Below are 27,135 nucleotides of genomic sequence, written 5' to 3'. Positions count from 1 at the left end.
GTACAGGTCTGGAGGCCTCATTTTAGGAAGGATGTAGATTTGCTTGAGCGTGTACAGAGGAGAGCAACACGATTGGTGAGGGGAATGAAGGGATTCTCTTACCAAGAGAGAGGCTTAAGTTCTGCAAATTGCAGTGGCTGGAGACTAGGCACCTGCGCGGTGATCTGATTGAGGTCTATAAGGCCTTGAATGGGTTGAGCACGCTGAATTCTGATGGGATCCTTCCACTTGTTCAGATTACCAACCTATGGGGATATAAGTTCAAATTAAGAAAGGACAGATGTAGAATAGATGTGCGGAAATTTGCCTTTAGCCAGCGGGTGGTTAATTGCTGGAACAAACTTCCATCTGTCGTCGTGGAAGTTGATAGGTTAAATAAATTTAATTTGGAACTGGACAGGCATTTGGAGGGAATGGTGTGATTTTTTTTTTTTTTTTTTTTTTTTTGGCTGATGCTGCATAAGCTCCTACGCTTGCTTTCTTGCATCATGTCCCACTACTACTACTTTCATTTATTTTACTATGCAAAATAGCACATTATTTATGCGTTATTTAAGTTATTTGTACAGCTTTTCTAATTTAAAACATATCTTGGCATTTAAAATGAATAAAAAAATAAATAAAATATTTTGAAACTAAGTTAATTTTCAGTGTGGCTAGCCAAGTAAAAAGGTAGCACCCCTGATTTAGACTAACACTAGATACTAGTGTGGTGTTAACCAAAATTTTTAGCTGGCGATGGAATTGCAAATAAATATATTTGAGGTTGTGTATCTATTTTTAATTTCCTTTAAAAATACTACTAAACTAAATAAAATATTATGCATTTTATGTAATTTAGGAAGCAATGTAGAAGATATACTTGAATTAATACAGCCAGTGTTGATAACTAATCTTCATCCTGATAAGCAGCCCGAGTTACGATTGCAGGTATTTCTTGCCCTATCATCACTATTTTTGAAGGAAGAAGACCATCACGAATCCAAAACACTGAAAGCTTTTTTACAGATTTTATTGTCTGAAAGCATTATACCAAATCTAGTGTGGCATGCTGGGCGAACATCTGCAGCATTAAGGGCAGTTGCTATTTCTTGTTTGTGGTCTTGTGTTGCCAGTGGATATGTGGATAAGGCAATGGTAGGTTGGTGCATTTATTTATTTGATAAATTTTTATTGAATATTCTTTTAGTTTGCCTAAGATTTTTTCATATATTGTGTAATCGCCAAATATAAAAAAAAAATTGCAAACCTGCACATCGTCATACTGGCACATTAGTACAGTAACATTTAGCATTTAGAAATGTCTCACATTTTTAGTGTCTACACTTTATCTCAGTTTCTTTGAGATATGCTTTATCTCAATTTCTAAATGAGTGGCCACTTGCAGCCCATTTAAAAAGTTCTGGATTTGATTCCTATTCTTATCTTTTACAAAGACTTTTCAAACTCAGGTTTTCGCATGGTAAAACCAGTTTGTATTTCCGTATGAAAATTTGTATGACAGTTAGCCAATCTCACAATCTCAAGCAGAGATGCATGATTTTTTCTCCAGTTTTTTTTATCCACAAGCATGGAAACTATAGAAACACTACCCAGTGTGTGTTCATAATTCTTATGAAAAGCAGATGTGGACCATCCATAATGTAGATACAGTCAGTGGTGAGCTGTGAATATTTTAACAATGGGCTCGCAGTTTTTCAGACTTTCTACCAAGTAAACTTGATTGGTCACGGAAGTGACGTCATCTGCGGCTTCCACTAGAGGCGCTTCCCACGCTCGCACTAGTACTGTGATTATAGCACGTGACGCATTTTTTGTGACAGGTATGATATCTCGAGTCAGGGGCAAATTTAGGGGGGGGAACAGATGCGGCTTATTACCCCTTTAACCGTGCGTATAAGAGTGAATGTGTAAAATGTTTCTAGCTCTATCTAAAAAAAAAAAAAAAAAAACTTAAAAACCTGGTCGTTATGCCCCACCTTACGATGATAACTGGATACAACGGTGTCTGGAGTTCTAACCTTTTAGAATTTTTGAATAGTATGACGTCACAATCATGCTTCCTGAAGTTACTACTGCAGTAAGTATGATTTCAACAATACAAATATATGTCAACAATTTCTTTTTTTCATCTCGCATTTTCGTTACATTCCATTGTTAGGTGCCTCTAACAGTTGCATATGTCGCTTCAACTACAAGATCGGTACATCAATCGGTGCTATTTTACAGAGATATTTAGATATGTTGCACTCGCAAGTATACATCTCTTATTTTAGTTATCATAAATCCATTGTATCTTGTCTTACAGAAATTATGAAAATCTGTGAATGATCAATAAAATATTTACAATAAAAAAGCTCTTTTATTTCGTAATCGATATATACAAATCAAAATGCCTAAAAGAAACGCAAAGGACGTTTTGCATAAAACATCTACCGCACGTGCTCGGCATATGCGCAACTTTTTTTTTAACAACTAGGGAAATATAATGGATATATTTTTTTCATGATAAAATTTTAATATTGCGAATAAAAAATAACATGAAATATTTCCCATATTACAAATAACATAAAAACTATCACAAAGCATTCCACAATATAAAAAAACAAACTTTCTAGAAAAAGTACACAAAAATCACAGATTACATGAAAAAAATTATTTCACAAATATTCAAGAAAAATTGCCAATTTACTTCTTTATTAATATTTGTTGTCGATCTTTTGCTTTGCTCAACAGCTGAGCGATGATTACAGAGGAATGATTTGACATAACGATCCGGATCAAATTGAAGCAATGGTTTTCCATTTCAACATGTTTAATTGTCAACATTATTCATTCATTCATTCACTCAATAGTATTCATTACGCTGAAAGCTTGCTCAGCTTCAGCACTGCTGATGGCAATGGTTTCAAAGATATTTCTGGCTTTCTTAATTAAAAAGGTAATTTCACTCGATTTTAAAGATAAACTGTCTTCGACAAAATGTTTAAAATCATTAATTTTTATTTCATATTTTATCAGAAAACTGAAATTTCTTATTCGGTTTTCACTGTCTTGCCACCGAGACAAAAGTTCTTTCAAATTCATGATTTCGGTTAGCATATGTTTAATATTTCTTTCAATGGTATCATTATTTTCTTTATTTAATTTAAAATCACCCTGTTCCATTAATAAGTTATGCTTTAAGGATAAAACAATGCATTTAATAACTTGTCATGATGTAATTTTTTTACTTTCAATTTTGATTCCTTCAAATTCTTTCCACTTCAACATGCTCTCAATTTTAGCTTCAGAATTTCCTTCAGAATTTTTCAAATTAGCAATAGCATTGATAGTTCGAAGAATTAATTTATCTGCTTTTACCATAGTGATTCTGTAAAGCTTCTGAAAGGTAAGAGAGCTCTTACAGGATGTCGACCATTAAATAAATAAATTTTATTTATTTAAATAAATAAATTTTCTGTTTATACTCCGGCAAGACAACCAAGTTAGTAGAATTTACAATAAATCGTGAATACAAATATTTATCGTATTTAGTAGTCACGGGCTTGAACCCCGGTCTACTCAAGGTACGTGTGCTATGCACTTCTGACCACAGGGCTACGTCAGGCCCTAGTGCTAAATGGTTAAGAAATTCCAAATTTAAAAGTCGATTTAATAATCCGGAATATTTAACTTCTGATTCAAAATGTTTGAACAAAGCGGGATAATTCCTCCAACCCACTGTTGCCGTCCACAAGCTAAAAGCTGCCCATTGTGGCCCGAACACATGACCGATCTTTACAGTTTCCACATCAAGTTCTTTAGCAATCATCCTTAATTCACGCTAGTTTTTTGGAGATTGGTGATAGTTTTTTTTTTTTTTTAATTATTGCCTGTATGCCATTATATTTTAGAACATTTTCTACACAGTGAAAGGCTCGACAAAGTTTCAAAATCTGCCAACATTTCATCTTCGTAAAGTTTATATAATATCTTAATTGCCTCAATCCCCCACTCTACGTTGTCACTAGTTCTTTGAATGCAATGCAAAATGTCAGAATCACACAGATATTCAGCTACTGTGATCATGTAAACACAGACAAGAGAAATTTACTGGAAGGTGTGGATCACTCACTTCTCCGATAAACATATGCCCGTTTGTCGGAGTAAAGGGGAATCACAACACAGGTTGACAAGAGGCTGTAATCCGTGTTGAGAATCTTCTAAATCCTCTGAATGGCTATGGAAAGTATATTGACTAGCGCGACTTCTCGGTATGTGACTTCATAGGTTTTACGGACACCACTAACATTGTGAAACGGTAATCCCTTTCACTCTTAATTCGCACTTTCTAATTACCTAAATTGCTTAAAGGCCAGAGGTGAGAACAATGCATACACTGTTGTCTCTCCTAATCCGTTCATTACATGGAAATTTTCTTTGTTCAATGGAAACTATTTTATGTAATTACCAAGGGGAATTAAAAAAAAAAATTTGCCATAAAGAAGTTCGTTAAACAGAGGTCTGACTGTAATTAAATCAAAAATGAAGCAATTTTAAAATAAATAACCGATCGACTGCACCATTAAAATGCTGGGAATGGGGTCCCACTCGCCCCACTATAGTTTCGGTTCTGGATACTCAGTAATTGCATTCAGGATTTCATTTGTAAAATAAATCTCAACAATGGGCTCGCAAATAAAAAAAAAAAAAAAAAAAAAGACCGTCTCAACAATGGGCTCGCAAATTTAAAAAAAAAAAATGACAATGGGCTCTCGTGGAGCCTACTATAGCTCACCACTGGATACAGTTATCATTTATTCTCTCCTTGAGTAATATAGTAGAACATCGGTTATAAGGAATAATTCGAAAGGCTGATTTTTATTCTTTTTTTTTTATTAATGATAGCATTTGAGACAAATGTTAATTATGCTATGAAAGTATTTCTGTCTTTTTTTTTTTTTTTTTTTAAGTTGTATATCTGGTGAAATTTTGGATTAGGATGAATTGGTTTTCTCGGAAACCATGAGTGATAGTTTAGTCATTCGCTTCCATGTACCCAATTTTCCATGACATATTTTATTCTCTTCATTTCATATTAGGTTTAGTTTAGCTTAGCTCAGATTCGATAAGAATAATATCAGCCCAAAACTGTGCGATTTATTATTTTTTTTCAGTTTTTTTACAGTAAAATGTCAACGAAAAGAAACAGCACTGAAACAGGCAGAAAACCAGGAAGAATGCGATATAATCAAATTGATATTATTAAGGAACTTCAGAGATTTTGTAGCAAAAAAAAAAAAGTCAAAACAAACGAAACAAAAAATGATCGAACATTATTTTAAAAAATTACTTTAAATTTTTTTCCACATAAAATGTGCAAATTTTTATGTATGAGTTATTACAGTATTATGATTATTCTTATTTTTAATTAAATAAATTCATTTTTTTTTCCACTCTATTTAAGGTTTTTTCTTTTACCTTTATATATTCTAACACAATTTATTTAATTTTACCTTACGTTCGATTATCCGGAAAATTTTGCTGTCCGGAAGAGGTCTGACATTAATTATTCCTAATTGTTGTTTGTTTGTTGTTGTTGTTTGTTTATTTGGTTTTTAGGAGCATTAGCAACTAAGGCCATATTGCTCCGGCATATACGGTGGTCATTCCCTGACCTTTCCGCATCCTCCATATTTGGTGGTGATGGGCTCGAACCCCGGTCTAATCAAGAAGTGTGTGCTACGCACTGTTGCTCCTTCCCACCTGGCTACGGAGGCACTTAATTATTCCTAATAACTGATGCTCTACTGTATGTTGATTTTTGGAGAATTCATTTGATGAAAGATTAAAATCCTTTTAATCTTTTTATTAAATTATTTTAATTCATCTAATTAAAAGAATTAATTGTTCTACCAAATTAATTAGCATTCATTTGATAAAAATATTAAAATTTTTGTTATTTAGAAAATTAACATATTCAAATTAAACTATCTTTAATTATAAATTTTTAGAAACTTAGCTGATAAAATGAGTGACTGGATTATTTTATTCATTTGCTAAAACCTCTCCCCCCCCCTAAACCCCCAAAAGGGACTTCCCTCCTTTTCCTGAATTCTTTCACTACCTTGACATACTTAAAAATATCAGAACAGTGAGAAGAGGCAAATGTGGATCCATTCTTATTGGTCTGGTATGTCGCTAGTGCAAAAGATTAAGGAGTCCAGTGTAAACAGAGTCATGCATTAGATTCATTCATGCCTATTTCACAATAATGACATATTGCAGGCATGTCATTTTTTACACCCTGCAGTAATTCCCATCAGCTGAGGTTATCCATTGATATTGCTCTTTATGATACAGAAGTTGGGAGGGAAACCTTAGCCACTTTTCCAAGGAGGCACCAAAATCCACCTTTACTTAATTTGACCCTTCTCACTGTCATAATGGGTTTCTCCATCTTTGTTGCAAAAACCCAGTTTTTTCCCCCCATCTTTTTCTTTACATAAAAAATAAATAAATAAAATAACGCTACGTTAAAATTGGATTTTTTTTTGTGAATTTCTGCTTATTTTCATTAACAAATTGGCTGTCAGGGTGTGCTGTTACGTTGCAAATTATAAACTTGCGATAATAGCATTGTTCTCCCTTTTATTTTGTGGTTCTCTGTTTATGTACTTGACTAATCCAAAGTTAATTAAATCAGTAAGATGCCAAAGAAATACAAAAGACTTATATTACCACGGATTGTATAATCTGAAAAATGTAACATGCTTGCCTTGTATACCACATGCAGATGTGAATTTTCCATTTCAAGCTGCAGGAAATGCAACATGATATTTGCAAACAAATAAGCATAATGACAGCATGCAGTACATAGGGGAAAAAAATGCAAACATAGATGTTGCATTTCGTGGTAATGATGTTATATGTGCTAAATTTTTATTTGCATCTTTTGCCATAAAACAATTTTCTTCTGTGATGTGCTGATCATGCAGGTATGTTTCTCAGAAATATGTCTCCCATTAGAGAAATAACAAAAAAAAAAAAAAAAAGTAAAAAGAAAAAAAAAGCTGGTTCTGGAAAAGCAAAAATAACAAGCATTGTTAGTGAAATTGCATAACTGGGGAAAGAAGGCTGTGCAAAATGGGCCATTTTCATTTGTTACAGATGACAGATGACCTAAAAGAGAAGAATGAGCACTTGTGTCCTTGTCTTATTTTGTGTGCTAAGAGGGATCTGCATGCCTTGTGAAAATGGACGAATACAGTGTACTCCTGCTTTATGATTGGTTCACTATACGATCAAATCACTTTACAATGGACCCTCTGTTCACTATATGACATGTGGTAAGCGCTGGTCATTGTGATCATGTTTGCAAATTGAATTTTAATTCTATTAAATGGCGATTCTGATAAGCAAAAATAGGAGGAATATTATTCACAGGCTATAAAAGTAAAGATATAAAGCACAAATTTATGCTTTATTACCTTGCCAATTAACAAAATTAAATGATACGTGAAAATTGGAAGAATATTTTCCCCAGGTTAGAAAAATAAAAAATAAAATTTGCGTTTACATACATAGCTTAATTGCTGTTGTAATATGTACATGCTAACTAACTGATATTGACGGACATTTTTTTTTTTTTAATTTAAACATTAAAAACAGTAAAAAAAGATAAGCAAATCAATAACAAAGAACATGCACAAATTGCAACTAACACATATGTGCAAGAAAGATATGGAGTAACAAGTTTACAAAACTTAAAAAGTAGGAATGAAGAGAAGATCCTGAAAATTTATTAGTTTTTTATATGATTGAAGAGGAAGGGGAAACATATTTCACTGTAATAATGTAAAAACACACAGAATTCCAACTATAGGTATTATCACAAATGCAATATGTTTTTACCCGTTTATAATAGATTGCACTAACAGAAAAGCCCAATAAACCAGAAACTGCAAATTGTTTTTTTTTTTTATGGTAGTGACCTCCAAAAATGTGCTTTAGAAAAATATCACAAAGGCATTCAAAATTGATTCTTATAACTGAACATATGATAATGATGAAAGTGTAGTGCATTTTAATGACTTAAATTGGTTTTCTGAAATTTGATTCTAGTAAAGGGCATTAACTAGTGACCATGTTAAGAGGCACCTACTTATTTCACTTTACGATGCGCTTACGATTGTCTCCGACTAGACAATCCTCTCAGCCAAGTAGCAGCCTTTGTAAACATGTTAGCCCTGTGTTCTGTTTTTACATCCTTTAGTTTAAGTGATTTTTTTGTGTTGAGCTTTAATCAGTATATTAGTTTTAATCAATATGTACAATTTCCATTATAAAATTCCCCTTTTACAGAGATAAATAGCTTAGTCATATAGCAAAAATTTAAACTTCTGAGGTCTTGGAACGAATTACCAAAAAATATGTTATTTTGTGCACATCACGATATTTTCACAATAGTATTAGTAATGGCCGCATGGTGCAAGAAAGCCTATGGCTTATGCTGCACTAGCCAAAAAGAAAAAAAAAAAAAATAAAACGAATCCTTTCCTCCAGTAAGGGATAAAAAACAATGATAAAAAAACTAATAATTAATAAAAGAAAGGGAAATTAAACCTATCATCCTATGCATTTCCCTCACCCGAAAGTACTATCCAGATGACCTTTGAATTTCCCCAAACTGTCAGCCTCTACCACCCATGTAGGTAACTTATTGCAGTAATTTATAACTCGCTGGCTAAAATAAAACTTCCTGCAGTCCAATCTATACATCTCCCCCCATAACTTGAATTTATGTCTCCTAGTTCTAGCATCATTTATAATCTTGAAAATTTCATCCTCATTCATTTTACTGATGCCTCTCAGAGCCTTAAACACCTCAATCAAATCTCCTCTAAGGTGTCTACTTTCCAAACTCTGCAACCCACATGTTCAAAGTCTTTCTTCATAAGGATGTCCTTTTGCCGATCTCACCAGGCGAGTTACCTATCTTTGCACCCTTTCAAGAAGCTCTATGTCTTTCTTTAGGTGCGGTCTCCATACTTGAACACAGTATTCCAAGTGTGGTCTAACAAAATCCTTATGTAATGGGATAATCACATCCCTATCTCTACTTGCAAAAGTTTGATAGATCGTCGATAGGCCACCATGGGCCTTCCTTGCAACCTGTTTACAATGTTCACAGAATTTCATGTCTGACCGTATTGTAACACCCAAGTCCCTTTCCTCTAGTACTGGGTTTAGTTGAACTCCACCAAGTGAATAAGTTATGTTGGGATTACTGTTTCCCAGGTGTAATACCTTACACTTTGTTGGATTAAAGCATAGCTCCATTTTTACAGAAGGTTTTTCTTCTGTAAATATCGATGCAAAATAACTGTTGAGTTCATCTGGAACAGCAGCTGGTGTATTTAATACTATCCCCTTTCCCTTACGTAAAGGTCTGATCCGGTTTGTCCTGCTCTTCTTAGCATTTATATATGTGAAGAATTCCTTATCCCCCCTCTTTGCTAGCGATTTCTCATAAACTGCCTTTGCCTGTCAAACCTTTTCTGTGGCTCTCTTACAGATCATGTAGCTGTTATAGGCTTCAGTACTTTTTATTGCTCTCTAACCTTTACATTCCACCTTTTTCTGCTCAGGTAATGTGGCAACTTCACTATTCATCCAACTTGGAACCATCCTCGTGGAGTATTTTTTTAATGGTAAATATGCATTCAAGGCATCTGTGATTAATGTTTTAAAAGCATACCACAGTTCAAATGTATTCATTCTCTGTACGATATCTACCTAGTTAATAGAGGCCACGTAGTACCTTAAGGCATTGTGATTTCCTTTTCTGAAATTAAAATCCATTCCTTTGCCTTTTACTGCTGCTACCTCTCTCATCATCATCCGCCGTAGAACTCCGTGAAGTTAGAAGTCAGAGCCATCTACCATCACCCTCAGTGAGCGATAAGAGAGAAAAGTGGATAACCAATTACAAAAAACAGTTGGCAAACCATAAGATGGAAGCTTGTTTAGAAGACCTTTATGCCAAACACAATCGAAAGCCTTTGAAATGTCAAGAGCAACTGCTTGTGTTTCACCAAACTTTTCCATTGAATCAGTCCATAAATGGATAACATAAGCCAGAATATCACTAGTGGATCGACACTGATGGAATCTATAGTGCCGATCATTGATCAGATGGAAGGTTTCTAGATAGTTTACGAGATGGCGGATAATTGATTTCTCCATTACTTTAGAAAGAGTAGAAGTAATTGAAATGGGATGATAATTGGATGGGAGGGATTTTTTTTTTATGTAAACTCCAAACACGAGAGGTATTAGAACCTATAGTACTTAGTACCGTGCTTGGGTTGCAGGTTGAGAAGACGAAAGAAGATATTTGTTGACATTGGACTTGAACTTCTGTAGACTGTAATTTTCAGGAAATACATATGAAGCAAGGTTGTTCCAGAAAACAGCAGTTGAATGAATAAACGAGGAAGATGAAAAGTTGATTCTGTGAGTTTGAAGTTGGACAGTAAATGGATGTTGGCTGGTGGCGGCACGTGTTCGGACCGTTTTGAAAGAGAGAGCGGGAATTATAGAAGCCAATTCAGAAGAACAGTGCCCATGGAAGTATCTGTAGAAGAGGCATGCAGCAGAAACAGTATGTCTATGAGAGAGCAAGTGGAGAGACTCTGTTAGAGATGAATCATTAATTAACCTAACTGCCCTCTTCTGAATGGAATCAAGAAGCCTGAGACAGGTTTGGGGGCACCACCCCAGATGTGGGAACAGTATTCCATGGCAGGGTGGATTTGCGATTTATACAGAATGAGCAGCTGTTTGGAAGAAAAGTAACGCAGAGAGCGAAAGAGAAAACCAAGTTTTTTAGATGCGGAGGAACCAATATTTATAATGTGCTTGTGCCAAGAGAGATTAGAAGTAATCCCCAAAAGAGATATATCATTTTTACTAGAAATCGGAGTGTCACTAAAGATAAGCATAGGAGCAGAAGAATCCTTTTTGCGAAATATAAGACAAGACTGAGTTTTAGAAGGGTTGAAATCAACTAGGTTGTCTTTGCCTCACTGGAGAATTACCTGAAGATTGGCGCCAACCGGGCTAGCCGGGTGGGTCAAGTTCCTGCCTTGCAACCCAAAGGTCGCAGGTTCGAATCCCGCCTCAGGCTTGGATCAAAGTACTACAAAAACCTTGGGAGGTGCATTATGGCCACAGAAGCCGATGCGCCAATAACTACCAAAAAAAAAAAAAAAAAACCTGAAGATTGGCATTTAAGGAATTGGTAGCGGATTTTGAAGAAATTGAAGCTGATTGAGCAGGACAAGGTTTCTCAAAATGGAAAGTGGAACGCAATGTGCTATCATCGGCAAAACTATGGATAGGATTTCCAGTCAATGGAAGAAGGTCATTAATACAAGAGGAAAAGAGTGGGGGAAAGAATTGAACCTTGGGGGACACCGGCATTAGTGGAGAACTTAGAAGACAGAGAGCCATCTAACATCACCCTCAGTGAGCGATCAGAGAGAAAACGGAATAACCAATTACTAAAAACAGTTGGCAAACCATATGATGGAAGCTTGTTTAGGCCTTTATGCCAAACACGATCGAAAGCCTTCGAGATGTCAAGAGCAACTACTTGTGTTTCCCCGAACCTTTCCATTGAATTAGTCATTCATTAACATAAGCAAGAATATCACCAGTGGATCGACACTGACGGAATCCATACTGGCGATCGTTGATCAGACGGAAGGTTTCTATAGTTTAAGAGTTGGGGGTTAATTGATTTCTCCATTACTTTAGAAAGAGTAGAAGTAATTGCAATGGAACGATAATTGGATGGGAGGGATTTGTCACCCTTTTTAGGAACTGGCTGGATATGAGCAAATTTCCAAGCAGAAGGAAAAACACCTTTGGAATAAGAAAGTGAAAAAAGGTGACAAAGAATCTGAGTAAGTTCAGGGGCACAGGTTTTGAGAACAAGTGGAGAAATACCATCAGGACCTGGAACTTTCTTAGCATCAAGATTCGTCAAAATCCTTCTGACATCCTGTTGATGGAAGACCACAGGAGGCATTGAATGGAGCGTGTTGGGAATGGTGTGGGGGGGGGTGTTTTACCGAGATCATTAATACATGAGTTGGAAGAAAAATGGGATTCTAGCAGGTCAGATTTATCCTGGCTGAAGTGACAACAGAACCATTTGGTTTTGACCGAGATGGGCAAAATTTGTGGCCAATAGCTTTGGCAAGAGACCAGAATGCTCGGCTACCATTAGGGCAAGAAACACATTTTCTACTCTTAGCCTGTTCAAAATCTAGTTTGGACTGATTAATAACTGCTTTACAGTTGTTGCGAGCTTTGGTGTAGGCAGAATATGAAACTAAAGAATTGGAAACAAGCCAATTACGATATGCAACATTCTTCTCTTGAACAGCCTTAGCACATTTATTGGAAAACCAAGGTTTACATAAAGGACAAATTTTAAAGTGGAGTGTGGAATAAAGGATTCCATTCCTACAAGAATAAAAAGAGTATGAGAGATTATTCAGCCAGGTTGGAAAAACAAAAACTAAGTTCAGATCTCTTTCTGGTGAGGCTTTGGCCGTGCTTTTGACAGCCAGGTCTAATCAGCAGTGCCATTGTTATATATAAAAAAATAAAAAAAAATTTGGACTCAACATTCCTGTATAGGGCAAAGTCTGTAACATTATCTTTCTTGAAGCAATCGGAATCAGTCAATGTCTAGAATATCCAAATAAAAAAATTTTAGGTAAGCTAATGTTAAAATGTATTTTTCTGGCAAAATTTAATTTCTAGTACAGTGTTGTCAAAAATTCTGTTTTTTTGCAAAAAAAACAAAAAAATATATATTTTTCACCTGCTTTGTGCCAAAAACCTGTTTCCTCCTGCTTATAAATGTCTGATCTTCAGCTTTTTGCAGCTTAATGATATTTATAATATAAAGTAAATTTCCTTATGCTTGAAATAGCAGTTACATTGGCTCTTAACCAGGAAGATTTCTCACCCCCTTGGTCTCAGTATATTGTCATAACCAAGATATGTTGACCAAAAATGTTTGGAATAATTAGTGCCAATACTCCATATTTTATTACTCCAGTCATTTCGTTAGATGAATTAATTGACCCATAACTCCATACAAATGTTAAGCATGTTAATTGAAGATATTACCAATGATAAGAAAAAAATGTAGATCTCATTATTTGCATATTTCTTGGAATAAGTGAAGGATTGGAGCTAAACTTAAAAGGATAAACCATAGAAAAATATTCTGAAAATTGTTTTGATTTTTGTTGTTTTGCATGATCAGATCTGAAATCAAGTTCTCAGTTTTTTTAATATAGTGTAATACAGGATTGGTTTAATGTGAAGCAGATTAACTGGCTATGCAAAGCAAATTATTTTCTAATGTAGAGCCATTTACCCAGTTTCCTGGGGATGCTATACGCTAGATTATACGCAGCTGACTAGATGGATATAGCATATGTGTGAATTGGAAATATGAGCATTTTTTTAAGAGGCAAAAATAGCTAATTTATCGATGTCACCATCATAGTGCAATACCAGAACTAATCGTGATTGGACACCAATATCAGTTAAAGTTACCTGTGTATCGGTTCAAACAGTTATTCTTTCACTCAGGATCAAGACAAATTTTATTCCATGCATCATTTGCAGTGTTATGAGTTTTAATTTATGCTGTTATTGTACATGTTGGGCATTGCCTCTTTCTCTACATAACGGTTTGCTACTTAGTCATATCCCAAATAAAAAGCAAAGTAGCAGACCGAGCTTGCTCACGGTTATATACAGAAAGAGGCTATGTCTGACATGTACAATAACAGTATAAATTAAAACTCGTAGAACTGCAAATGATGCATGGAATAAAATTTGCGCATTTTCTCATCTGCATCATTTGCAAATCATCTGTACGTCTCACATATTGTGGATGTGTCTCATCACTGTGTTTGCTTAGGTCTTCACAATACCAGCCTGTTCACTGATGAGACTTCAATCAGAGCCAAAACATGGGTCTGGGTAATTGCATGCATTTGATATAAAAAGCAATATACTTCTCCACTGGAGCAGTGCTTTTTATTTAGAATGGCATAATACAAAGGAAACTTGTGGGCAAGTGCCTCCACAATATGAAATCAATGCACTAAGTGGCAAACCCAGTTTGCTCACAGCTATTTAAAGAAAGAGACTATGCCTGACATGTACAATGGCTTTTACAGTTTTGTAGGTTGAGGTACCCTGAACTTAAATTATATATATATACACTGTTATTTAACATTCATGATTTTACATTTACAGTGTATATAAACATCAAAGAAAAACTTAAGAATAGTTTCTTGTATCATATTTCACAAAATTTTCCATTTTTAATTATAGGTGGAACCATTTGCACAGCAGATTTTGACACAATTAATTTCTCTCCTGGAAGATGAGATTACTGAAACCCGGTTGACCTGTTGTAGGGTGCTTGCTCATGTATTACCTTTGCTTCCTCCAGCAGTTGATTATCATCAGATTCATAATATTTATCCTGAACTGTTGAAAAGGATGGATGATGCTAATGATGAAATTCGAATAATGACCACCAAAGTATTTTTGGCATACTTTCAAAGTTTTCCTGTAGGTTATAGTTGGGAACTGTATAATGCACATTTAAAGAGTATATTCTTTGCTCTCCTTGTGCATATGGATGATTCTCAGCCACTTGTCCAACAGTCTGTTTTAGGTAACTTTTAAATTTACTTTTTGTATATCATATTACTATATAGGAATAAAGTGCAACTTAAAATCTTGTTGTTATTGTACATGTTGAATTTTTATTTTAATTCAGCCATGCCATGGAGAAAGAGAGGGAGAGAGAGACAGAGAGAGAGAAAAAAAAAAAAGGGCTTTACTATTCTTCCTGTCTTGACAAGATTTGAATTCCAAACTTTTCCCGTGTTTAAGAATGACGATTTTAACTACTGTACTATCTCTGACGTCATTATTTTTGTAAAAATGACTAAAGTATATATACCTCAAAGGCATATTATTACCTTTACTTGTGTTTAAAATTTTATCTGGGAAAAGTTTTGTATTTTTATATTTTTTTAAACTATTAGTTTTATTTCAATACTGATCAAGGGTCGGCCACTTTTTCTGATTTCATACAGCCTTTAAATGTAGTAAATTATTTAAACAAAATATTTTTTTATAATATCTTTGTCTGATTATTAATTTAAATAAGTTTATTAAAATGAGAAAATTAATGACAGAATCAAAAGGGTAGAAAGTCTAATTTAAATTAAACTTATTTCAGATTTATTGAAAGAGGTTGCCTTTGTTAATCCATCCCTTTTGCTTCAAGAAGTGCAGTCTGTAAGGCAAAATCACAGGGAGACCACATTTTGTGACCAGTTAATTGAGCATATTCACACATTATGGATTGGAGATCACTAGTTTGAAGATGGAAAATAAAACTAAAACTTTCAGATGTATTTGTAATAAATATTTTAAATGTCAAACAGTTCTCTTTCTTATTTTTTGTATTATCAACATCTATTATTATAACTCATGTGGAAAATAGATATTTGTATATGTTAAGCCTTTCATGAATTAATTTTCTTGGGCTCTGGGGGCAGTAAATTTCCAATTACTGGTGAGTTCTGTGGAGTGATTTTTCATGGAATTTTGAAGTTTTGTACAGTCAGTCCTCCTATAACACGTGTTTGCACTACACGAATTCGATCATACATGATTTATAAATAGGGGAACGATATCTTATATAACACGAACCGAATTCACTTATGCACGATTCGCCTTTGTGTTTATAAGAAATGGCATTCGAACGCAGAATCACTCCAACCGAACGCAACACGATAAAAAGGAAGGGAAGATTCTGAAAATGTACAGTCTGTCCTCGTATAGCACGATAGTTGTGTTCCTAGAAACCCTTGTGCAATGCAAAATCGTGCAATATAAACAACAGGCCCTATGGGAAAAATGGGGTTAGGTGCTGACCACCCAAGATTGAACACACATTTGGAACAAAAACATTACCAAACACAATAAATAATCGGGTAATTTTAATCGTTATAAAATACGTAAGTATTTTATAACGATTAAAATACGTAATAAAAAATATAATATATTTTTATTATAATATAATAAAAAATAAATATTTTTTATTATTTATTATATTATAATAAAGTATTTTTAGTATTTTTTAATACTAAAAAGTGTTTTTTACGAATAAAATACATATTTTATTCGTAAAAAAATTATTATATTAAATAAAATAGTCGTAATAAAATGCTTACGTATTTTATTACGACTATTACGTAATAAAATATTGCTAATGCTTTTGCTTCTATCGTAAGCAAACTTGTTTTTTGTTTGATTTTCTATCCAAACAGATGACAGCCGTCCCATCTCTTCCAATTCTTGTACCTTAATCGAATGGATTTTAATTACACTTTGAGTTGTTCCCGCTATGAAAGTTGTTTTTATTTTCTCCGCATTCTTTGTAATTCTCGGCGTTGCCTCATTTAGGTCTGTAGCACGTGCAATATCACATGGTCTTTCATTTCGCTCAAAGCGTTTCACAATTTCATATTTTTTCTCTATCGACAGAGGCGGACTGGCCATAAGCCTTACCCGGGAAATCCCGGTGGGCCGGAGGCCAGTGTGATTTTGGCCATAAACCGTAGTATGAGGCCACTATAAATTTTCCCGGGTAAGAATTTTTGATCCAGTCCGCCTCTGTTTATCGATACAGTATTGCTTTTATTTTTCTCTCTGAATATGCAGTGTCTTCACCAGGACACTTCCTTTTCACACCTTTTAAGTATTTTACTAATTTTTAGGGAATAAAGCGCAATTACAAAATGAGGAGGCACGCTTGATACACATAAACAAAGCTGAGCGTATGTAGCAACTGAATAAACAACACCGTAAAGGCCAAGATACATTATTAACACCCCACATTTTACTAAAGCACATTTCTGGGGGTTACTACCATAAAACAATAAAAACAATTTCCAGTTTCGTTTCTGCTAGTGGAATCTGTTATAAACTGGTAGTAAACTCCATCTAATTGCATTTGCGATTATATCGATAGCTGGAATTGTGTTGGTTTTCACGTTATTATGGTGAAATGTCTTTCCCCTTCACTGATATAAATCACATAAATACATTTTCAGAATCTTCTTCATTCCTATTGTGTTGCATTCAGTTGGGGTGATTCCGCGTTCGATTGCCATTTCTTGTAAACACACAGGCAAATCGTGCATAAGCGAATTCGGTTCGTGTTATATAAGATAACGTTCCCCTATTTATAAATCGTGTATGATCGAATTCGTGTAATGTAAACACGTGTTATACGAGGACCGACTGTATTTATGTTTTTTATGTCAGTGAAGGGGAAATAAATTTCCCCATTATAACGTAAAAACCAACAATTCCAGCTATTGGTATAATTGCAAATGCAATTAGATCGAGTTTACTACCAGTTTATAACAGATTCCACTAGCAGAAACGCAACTGGAAATTGTTTTTATTGTTTTATGGTAGTAACCCCTAGAAATGTGCTTTAGTAAAATGTGAAGTGTTAATAGTGTATCTCTGCCTTTAAGGTGTTGTTTATTCATTTGCTACACACGCGCAGCTTTTTACAAAGTCACATTTTGTAACTGTGCTTTATTCCCTAAAAATGAGTAAAATACTTAAAAGGTGTGAAAAGGAAGCGTCCTGGTGAAGACACTGCAGATTAAGAGAGAAAAAGAAAAGCAATATCGATAAACAGAGGCGGACTGGGTAAAAAATTCTTACCCGGGAAAATTTATAGTGGCCTCATAGTATGGTTTATGGCCAAAATCACACCCGCCTCCGGCCCACTGGGGTTTCCCCGGTAAGGCTTATGGCCAGTCCGCCTCTGTCAATGGAGAAAAAATATGAAATTGTGAAACTCTTTCAGCGAAATGAAAGACTATGTGATATTACACATACAGACCTAAATGAGGCAACCCAGAGAATTACAATGAATGCAAAGAAAATAAAAACAACTTTCATAGCAGGAACAACTCAGTGTAATTAAAATCCATTAGATTAAGACACAAAGAATTGGAAGAGATGGAACGGCTGTCATCTGTTTGGATAGAAAATCAAACAAAAAACAAGTTTTCTTACGATAGAAGCAAAAGCATTAGCAACATTTTATTACGTAATAGTTGTAATAAAATACGTATTTTATTCGTAAAAAATACTTACGTATTTATTTTTATTATATTATAATAAAAAATAATATAATAATAATAAAAAATATAAAAAATTATATTATTTTTTATTACGTATTTTAACTGTTATAAAATACGTATTTTATTACGATTATTTATTGTGTTTGGTAATGTTTTGGTTACAAATGTGTGTTCAATCTTGGGTGGTCGGCACCTAACCCTATTTTTCCCATTGGGCCTGTTGTTTATATTGCACGAGGGTTTCTAGGAACACAAATATCGTGCTATACGAGGACTGACTGTACATAAATGCTTTTAAATATTAATTTGCTCTTATTTTTACATCATTGCTTGCCACTAGAGCAAAAATCAAAAATCAGAATTTTAAAAAATCTTGAAAAGAGGATTGTTTCTAATGGAAAGCTATTTCAGTGCAAAATATGTTAACGCTTGAGGAAAACCTTTATCTGAACTTCAAATAAAACTAATGAGAAAACTTTCAAAGATGAATGTTATGGAAATAATAATAAAAGTTGTTAATGATATAGTATGGATCAAAAGTAAGAAATGTACTAATATTTTAGTTATTTACAGTGGGTAAATATACCAGATTAGGAACTGAATGCATGTACTTACTAAGTATCATTTGATCAAAGGAGAGACCTAGTTGTACCACATCACGAAATATTAGTTACAGAAATGACAGGAAAATGGACTAGATAATGCAGAAATCTTTCTAGACATGCTAGAAACCAGATAACAATGAACAAGGGCAGATAGAGAATGAGGATGCTGTCACTGCAACACTTTCCAATAAACAGATAGTAAATAATGATGTAAGAGAACTGAATAGGAGATTGGAACTGAATAACCCAAGAAAATTAGTTATGTTCCAAAATAACCACAATTTTGATTTTACAAAAACAAGAATGATAATCTGAAGTTTCAAACAAATGTGATACTAATGTTTGAAGACATCAAAATAAGGAAATGATCTGACTTTAAATTACTAAATTAAGGCTGAATAAACACAATTCCACATAAAATTACAAATAAGGCAAAATAATAGCCAAAATTAATGAGAACTAGCTGATTAGGTCAAAGTAACTTCCTGCTTTGTGATTTCTTTTCCATTGGTGACTCCATTCTATGGAAAGCTTTTAAAAACTTGCTCAGTGGTATGTGTTCTTCCCAAGGATTTCCCATATTTGGATATGGTTCCTATTGATTTTGGGTTTTTAACAGAATTTTCTTTTAATAAAGTAAAAAACTGTTGGTTGAACTGTCCTTATTAGCATTTTATAAGAAGGTGTTCTTTGATTGCATGCCTGTAGTAAGTCAGGTCAGGTTAGTGGAGAGCAAAAACTTGAGGAATAAGCCAAGATTAATGTGGATAAATTGGATCCAATTTATCCCCCAAATTGAACATTCTTGGAATGCCCTCATTATTTTTGAAAGGCTTCTATATGACTTCCCCACAGTCACACACTCAAAGTGGTAGACCAGACCCCGCAGATTAACTTCTGCTTTGTCTTACCACTAATCCCTAGAAAAAAAAAAAAGGGGATAATTGAGATGTTTCTAATATGTTATTGAACCTTTTTGTGGTTTCTTCCATGGTTCTGTTGATGTTTTAATAGATACTTATTTCTGATGGCCATATTCCTGATGAATGTGAGTTTTCCTTTTGTCTTTACAAATGTTCCGGACTCCTAATATATACAATTTGTGCCAACTCCCTTGGCACAGAAAATAACTGCACAGAAGTTCATCTAATCAGACTCAAATCTGTGGTCTCGTTCATTCGTTCTGGAATGGGTGATGTGGAATGTGGAGTAATAATTTTATATCAGAATTCTTTTTAGCTGAAAGTGTGCATTTGTTTTGGAAGTAAGGTCTATAAAAAAAATGTGATTATGTTAAAAATTAAGCTTCACGTAGTCGAGGAAGAGAAACTGTTTCTCGTGTAGTGGAACTTTATGAAAAGGAAACTTAATACAAAAATCCTGTAATTCCTCTTTCCTGAGCAAAGAAGAATTACAGCATTCTTCAATGATTGTCTACAGCAGCATTTCCCAAACTTTTTTTAGTCACGGAACACTTTTAATCTCACAATATATTTATGGAACACTTACGAAACACAAGTTTAAAAACGGAAGCCAAAGAACTATTTGCTAATATTTTATAACGTATGATGCAATGTGCATCAGGAGCATCTTTATTTCCAACACATGTAAAGCCAAAATTCAAACAACTGTCATCATACTTTCGTTTTGGTCTTTTATTAGTTGGTTTTCCTGTTTTTTCACTTCAAATTTTTGGAGAACAAAAGGCTGTGATTGTTCATCCCCACTTTGAAGTGTGACAATATTGTGTTCGTTTTCATTGAGCACAGTCGCAATACTAGAATACGTGCTTCTCATTTTAAAAAAAGTTCCTTTTTTCAACCACAAATCCATGGTCATTTATTTTAATAATAATATTTTGAAATAATGATAATTATCAAAAAAAAATTTATACAAGCAAGTGAGTTTAGTTATGATATCGGTTCGCTTCCACCTCTCCTACAACCCGTATACTCCAGGCTAAATTGCATATGAATGGCATATTAGACCACTAAATTGCCACTCTTTTGTAGATGGCATTACCTCTATGCATACTTTTCTATGCAAAGCCCACTAAAATAGTGTTCCATGGTTTATGTCAGTATATTAATAACCGAAAAAAAAAATAATGTTAAAAATTATAATGATACAAAAATGGTATATGCTACAAATATGCAAAATTCATTATTATTTGAAATTATTAATTATGAATTTTCGCAGAACACTTGTTCACATCTTATGAAACAGTTTGAGATATGCCATCTACAGGAAGCAGATAAAGAATAAGACATTCTTTTAACTATGGACAGATTAAAAGTACATTGAAGCTTATTCATGCAAAGAATTAACCCTCATTTATTATTATTATTATTATTTTTTTTGAAATGAAGAGGTGTGATGAAACCTTTGACATGCAATAGCCTTAGTTCTCAACAGATCAAACTTCCATTTTGCACCATTTGGCTCGGTATTTGCACTGCTTTCAAACAAATGGCATTACAGAAAGACTTATCTGTCGTTTAGTTTCTCATCTTTTAAATAATGGCAGGTCAGTCGTGTCTTTTTTTTTTTTGAAATAGTGCAATACAGCAGGCCCCCATTATAAAGTGGTTCGCTTTACGCTGATTCGCTATAACGCTGTTATATTATAACCCATATCTAACTATAACGCTGTCACATATCACTATAACGCTCTTTTACAGATTGCATTTTTGGCATATTTAACAAAATCGTTTCATTTGATGGAGTTGATAGCTTGAAAATGAATATAAAAATGTGGTTAAAACGTTTCCCACGCTCAGTGAAGTTTTCTTGCATGCTAATTTAATTGCAGTACAGTGACTTGCTACGTAGTTCCAAGATCAACATTTTAAAAAATGATCAAGTATATTGCTTGTAACATTTGCGTTATATGCATTTATCTGGTCTAGTCATCACTCAGTACAGTATTAGACATCGTGCGTAACGGACAGTTTACTTGAACATTGTATCGTAATTAATACAACCAACGCAGTTACATTTTCAAAGAGTTAATAAAAGTAAAAAAAAAAAAAAAAAAAAAAAGAGAGAGAGAGATTAGCCTATATGATGATCTGAAGAAAACTCACCTAAAAAAAAAAATGTGGAACCATTTAAAACTAGTAAGGGCTGGTTGAATAGATTTAAAATCCAGGGAGAAGCCGCAAGTGCAGATCAAGGAGCCGAAACTTTCAAAAAAAGAACTTGTTAAAATTATTGATGAGGGGTATTATGTGTTATACTTCTCAACAAGTTTTTAACATAGATGGACTTTTGTGGAAACGAATGCCTAAAAGAAGTTTCATATTGAAAGAAGAAAAAAACATGCGAGGTTTTAAAGCGGCGAAGGATCAGTTGACTTTATTGTTGCATGGTAACACTGCGGGGGATTTAAAATTAATACCCCTTTTAGTTTATTTGGAAGAGGGCCAAAGTTCAACCCAAAATTGACACATTTTTCATGATTAAATTTATCAATTAAATTCATGATTTTAATTGGAAGTTTAATTTTGATAGGTAAGTAGTTAGTACATAATTAGATACGTATGTAATGCAGAATATTTTATATGTACAAATATTTGAATATTAAATATTTTGACCAACATTTGTGCATCTTTTCACTACCGTTTATTATTGATTAGGAAATATCCTATGGCACCGACCGCAACTCACAAATACATGTTACGGGAATACTGCGCTTGCTTAGCGCGGATTCACTTAGTGCTGTTTTTCCGGAATGAATTATCAGCATTAAGCGGGGGTCACCTGTATATAGGCAATTCATGGTACTTTAAATTTCATCTGTTGTGATGAGTACTTAATTTGCAATACAGTCAGTTCTGCTTTAATGCAGTATATGTATTCCTAAAAATCACTGCATTATGGTGTTTCGCGCATTAAAAACAACATAGCTTATGGGAAAAATAGGGATAGGGGCCAGAGCATTAAAAAAAAAATGTTGGTAAGTAAAACAATAAAAAATGTTAGAACCCCAATAAATTGCTAATACAGCTTTAAACATCTTAAATTTCTAATAAATAAATATTACAGTAAAAAATAGCACATTATTTTGAAAAGATACCTTGTATTGGTTGGAGACTATATACGCTTACGTACATAGCTTAATTGATACTGTAATATATGCATACTAATTAATATTTCTGTTCACTGAAAATTTTTTTTTGGACTGCAAATTTAAAACAGTTAAAAAAGATAAGCAATCAATAATGACAAACACGGCACGCACAAATTGCACAAGTGAAATATGGAGTAACAAGTTTACGAAGCTTAAAAAATAGGAATGAAGAGAATATTCTGAAAATTTATTTATGTTTTTATATGATTGGAGATTTCATGGAAGGGGAAAACACATTTCATCATAATAACGTTTACGTTATTATGGTGAAAACTGCACAGAATTTAATGATATTATCGCAAATGCAATAAGACTGAGTTTACTACCCGTTTATAATTAGACTGCACTAACAGAAAAGCCCAATAAACGGAAACTGCAAATTATTTTTACTGTTTTATGATACTGACCTCCAGAAATATGCTCCTCTGCTCACTCAGTCCTGCCTCAAGAAATTTCTGTTCAAACAGAAAAGTGTGAGCTCCTGAGAACGAGTCGGCCTACAATATCGTGTTATTTTGTGAATATCGTGAATGACAACAGTGTCTTCGACATATACAACTACAGAAAATATAGCTGTCACATGTTTGACATTCAACATTTTTTAAGCTTCGTAACCTTGTATGTATTGCTGTGCAGGTCACTATGTTCACCTTGGTGCTGGGTTTTGCGTTCTTCTGGTGTTACTCACAGATGAAATCGTGCTTGAGCCAATGCAAAAATTGCATTATACTTGCATTGTTCCCTAATACTTTAGCATTAGTAGAGGTATATGATGCAACAAAGAAAGCTTATGCATCATTAGCCAAAAAAAAAAAAAAAAATGCTCCCATTTCACCCCTCTGTTCGTTCCAAATACTTGTCCAGCTCAGCCTTAAATTTATTTAGTCTATCAACTTCCACAACGAAAGATGGAAGTCTGGTCTACCTGCTGGCTAAAGGCAAGCTTCTGCACATTTGTCCTACAACTGTCTTTCCTCAATTTGAATCTATGCCCCTCAGGTGATTATTCTGAGCAAGAGGAAGAATCCCATCACCATGCAGCATGCTCAAACCATTCAAGGCTTTATACACCTCAATCAGATCACCTCGCAGGTGCTTAGTATCCAGACACCGTAATCTGCAAAACTTAAGCCTTTCTTCATAAGAGCAACCCTTCGTTCCATTCACTAATCTTGCTGCCCTTCTCTGTACTTGTTCCAACAGTTCTACATCCTTCTTAAAATGAGGCCTCCAGACCTTTATACAGTACTCAAGGTGTGGCCTGACCATTGCCTTATACAAGGGGATAATCATCTCCTTATCCCTGCTAGAAAAATTCCTGTATATCATTGACAAGACACCATGAGCTACTCTTGCAGACCATCTGCACTGCTCAGAAAACTTCATATCTGCCTGCACAATTACCCCCAGGTCCTTTTCATTCTCTACCACTGTCAGTGTAGTACCACAGAGTTGATACGTTGCTCTGGGGTTGCTGTTTCCCATATGTAGTACTTTACATTTGTCAATGTTAAACTTCATTTGCCACCTCTCAGCCCATCTGCTCAACTTTTCTAGATCCTGTTGTAGCAGCGTACTGTCATTAGTGTCCTTAACAACCCTGCCAACCTTCGTATCGTCTGCAAACTTGGGCATTAAGCTTGATATATCATCGTCAATATCATTTATAAATACAGAAAACAACAATGGACTCAACACTGAACCCTGAGGGACTGCACTAATAACATTAGTCCACAATGAGCACTGTCCATTGATTACCACTCTCTCTTCTCCCACTCAACCATCCCTTTATCCATAGCAGCAATTTGCCTCCAATGCCACACTGTTCCAATTTGTGCAGCAGTCTTCCATGTGCAACAGTATCAAAAGCCTTTCTAAGATCCAAATATATGATATCAAAGTTATTCCCTGCATCCAGTTCCTTTGTGACCACATCATAGTATCCAATCAAATTGGTCAGGCAAGACTTTTGTGCACCAATCTGATTCATCCCTTTTCTTTTAGAGTTTACATAGGTAAAGAACTCTTTGCTGTTTTTCTTTGCATCCTTTGCCAAGGATTTCTCATAATCTGCCTTTGCCTGCCTAATCTCCTTTGTGACAGACCAGCTTATATCTATCCTAAGCTTCCATGTCACCCATTAATTTATATGTATCCCATGCATTTTTCTTCTCTGCCATATATCTCATTAGTTCATATGAAATTCATTTAGGCCTAAACCTTGAACAATATTTCTTAGTTGGTATGTAAAGCCAAGTAGCTTCCAAGATAAATTCTTTGAATGCCTCCCATTTTTAATTTGCTGTTGGTAACATCATCAGTTGGTCTCACTGTATAGAATTTAAATACTGTCTCAGACTACCATAGTCGCCTTTATGAAAGCAAAAACCGTTCCCTTTGCCCCTGATGGTAGATACCTCTTTCAGTAAATCGCACTGTGATCACTGTCCCCTAGTGGTTCCTTTATCTGCTGATTCTTAATGCATGAAGAATCACTGCTGATAATCAGATCAAGAGTATTTCTCCCTCTAGTTGCCTCCCGAATATGCTGATGTAGAAAACAATAATCCAAAGCCTTGCTAGTGTGTGTGACCAACCTACAAATTCCAGTCAATATCCGGGAAATTAAAATCCTCCATTATAAGACTCTCTGATTTACTGGCCCACTCAATTTCCCTGTACAGTTTCTTATTATACTCATCAATCATTAGGCCTATAACACACTTCTACTCTCAATTTTGATCTCCCAATGCTCATGTTACACCAAACTGACTCAACACTGCACTGTCCAGCGATATCGACCGGCTGCAATTCCTTGGATTTTATGTGTCTTAACTAATAACATAACCCCTCCTCCCTTCCTGTACACATTGTACTTCCGAAATTCCAGTTCTGCATTCCTTATATCTGTGTGACACCATGTCTCTGATATCCCAACAATATCTGCCTTTGATGTTTTGAGCAACACCTCAAATTCATCAAATTTATTTACCAAACTCCTAGTATTGGTGTATATGGAAGTATACATGCACCTGTTCCTATTCTTAGGTTAGGCACAACTCGTGTTTACTTCTATTGCAATGATTCCGAGCAGTCTCTGAAATACCCTGCATCTTGTTTTCCAGGCTGCTGCTCATTCGAATAGAAGCAGTGCAACAATCACTTTCACCAGTGGCTACTGTTAATCTATTAGTCCTTGTATCCCCCCCGCAATTTTCCGATCCACCTAACACTCCCTCGATAGCATCAGCAAATATTCTTGCACCCTTTCTATTTAAGTGTATCCCATCCCTGTAGAAGCAATCTCTCCTGTTAACAAGTAAAGACCAGGCTGAAAAAAATTCTAAACCTTGAGCCTTGCACAATTTTTCCAGGGCCGAATTGATTGACAAGGCTCTCATCATATACTTCCTCCTATCGTGTCTGGGCAGAATTGCAGACACTTTCAAACTCAACCCTAATTCACAGCTTTTTTTCAACAGTGATCGGTACTTTAAATAATTCCACCGGTCTCCTACTCTTAAGGGCACAAAAGGTGATATTGTTGTACACTTTGGCACTAATGATATTAAAAGTTGATATCCACTCTACGTCATTAACCTTTGCCCCTGGCAGACATACTCTGGTCCTGTTCCACCTATCCTTTTTACATACCATGTGGCGCCTCCGTAGCTAGGTGGGAAGGAGCAGCAGTGTGTAGCACACGCTTCTTGATTAGACCGGGGGTTCGAGCCTGTCACCACCAAATACGGAGAATACGGGAAGGTCAGGGAACGGCTATCGCATATTCCCAGAGCAATATGGCCCTAGTTGCTAATGCTCCTTAAAACCAAAATGAACAAATCACATACCATGTTCCCCATTTCCCTGACAATAGAGTCACCAACAACTACTAGTTCCTTTGGGACCAGCACATTCTGCCTTTTGGGTAGTCGCTGTGTTGTGTGATGATCAAGTGCAAGCTCCAGCATTGATGTGGGTAGCTGACAGCTTGATGGGCCCTCAATTTAGATCCTTCGAGGGCATCCACCCTGTCCTTCAAGCTCTCGTATAGGCCCATAACAATGCTGAGTTGTTGCCTGATTTCCTCACACTCCTTACATCGCGCACCCACTGAGACATC

General features: G+C 34.9%; 1 protein-coding gene across 1 annotated transcript in view; it reads left to right on the top strand.

Annotated features, from left to right (window-relative positions):
- Dnaaf5 (Dynein axonemal assembly factor 5) overlaps positions 1-15,480 on the top strand; it is a 124,709-nt gene extending 109,229 nt beyond the window's left edge. Inside the window, exons 8-10 of the mRNA XM_090386606.1 lie at positions 842-1,137; positions 14,419-14,767; positions 15,341-15,480. Of these exons, the coding sequence (XP_090242732.1) occupies positions 842-1,137; positions 14,419-14,767; positions 15,341-15,480 (785 nt within the window). The remainder of the gene's footprint in view (positions 1-841; positions 1,138-14,418; positions 14,768-15,340) is intronic.
- The last annotated feature ends 11,655 nt before the right edge of the window (positions 15,481-27,135 follow it).

Source organism: Mastigoproctus giganteus, chromosome 12, assembly GCF_048544385.1.
Source record: "Mastigoproctus giganteus isolate SK-2022 chromosome 12, ASM4854438v1, whole genome shotgun sequence".
Classification (NCBI taxonomy): domain Eukaryota; kingdom Metazoa; phylum Arthropoda; class Arachnida; order Uropygi; family Thelyphonidae; genus Mastigoproctus; species Mastigoproctus giganteus.
The sequence above is the reverse complement of the archived record's forward strand: the minus strand, read 5'-3'. Positions and strand labels throughout refer to the sequence as shown.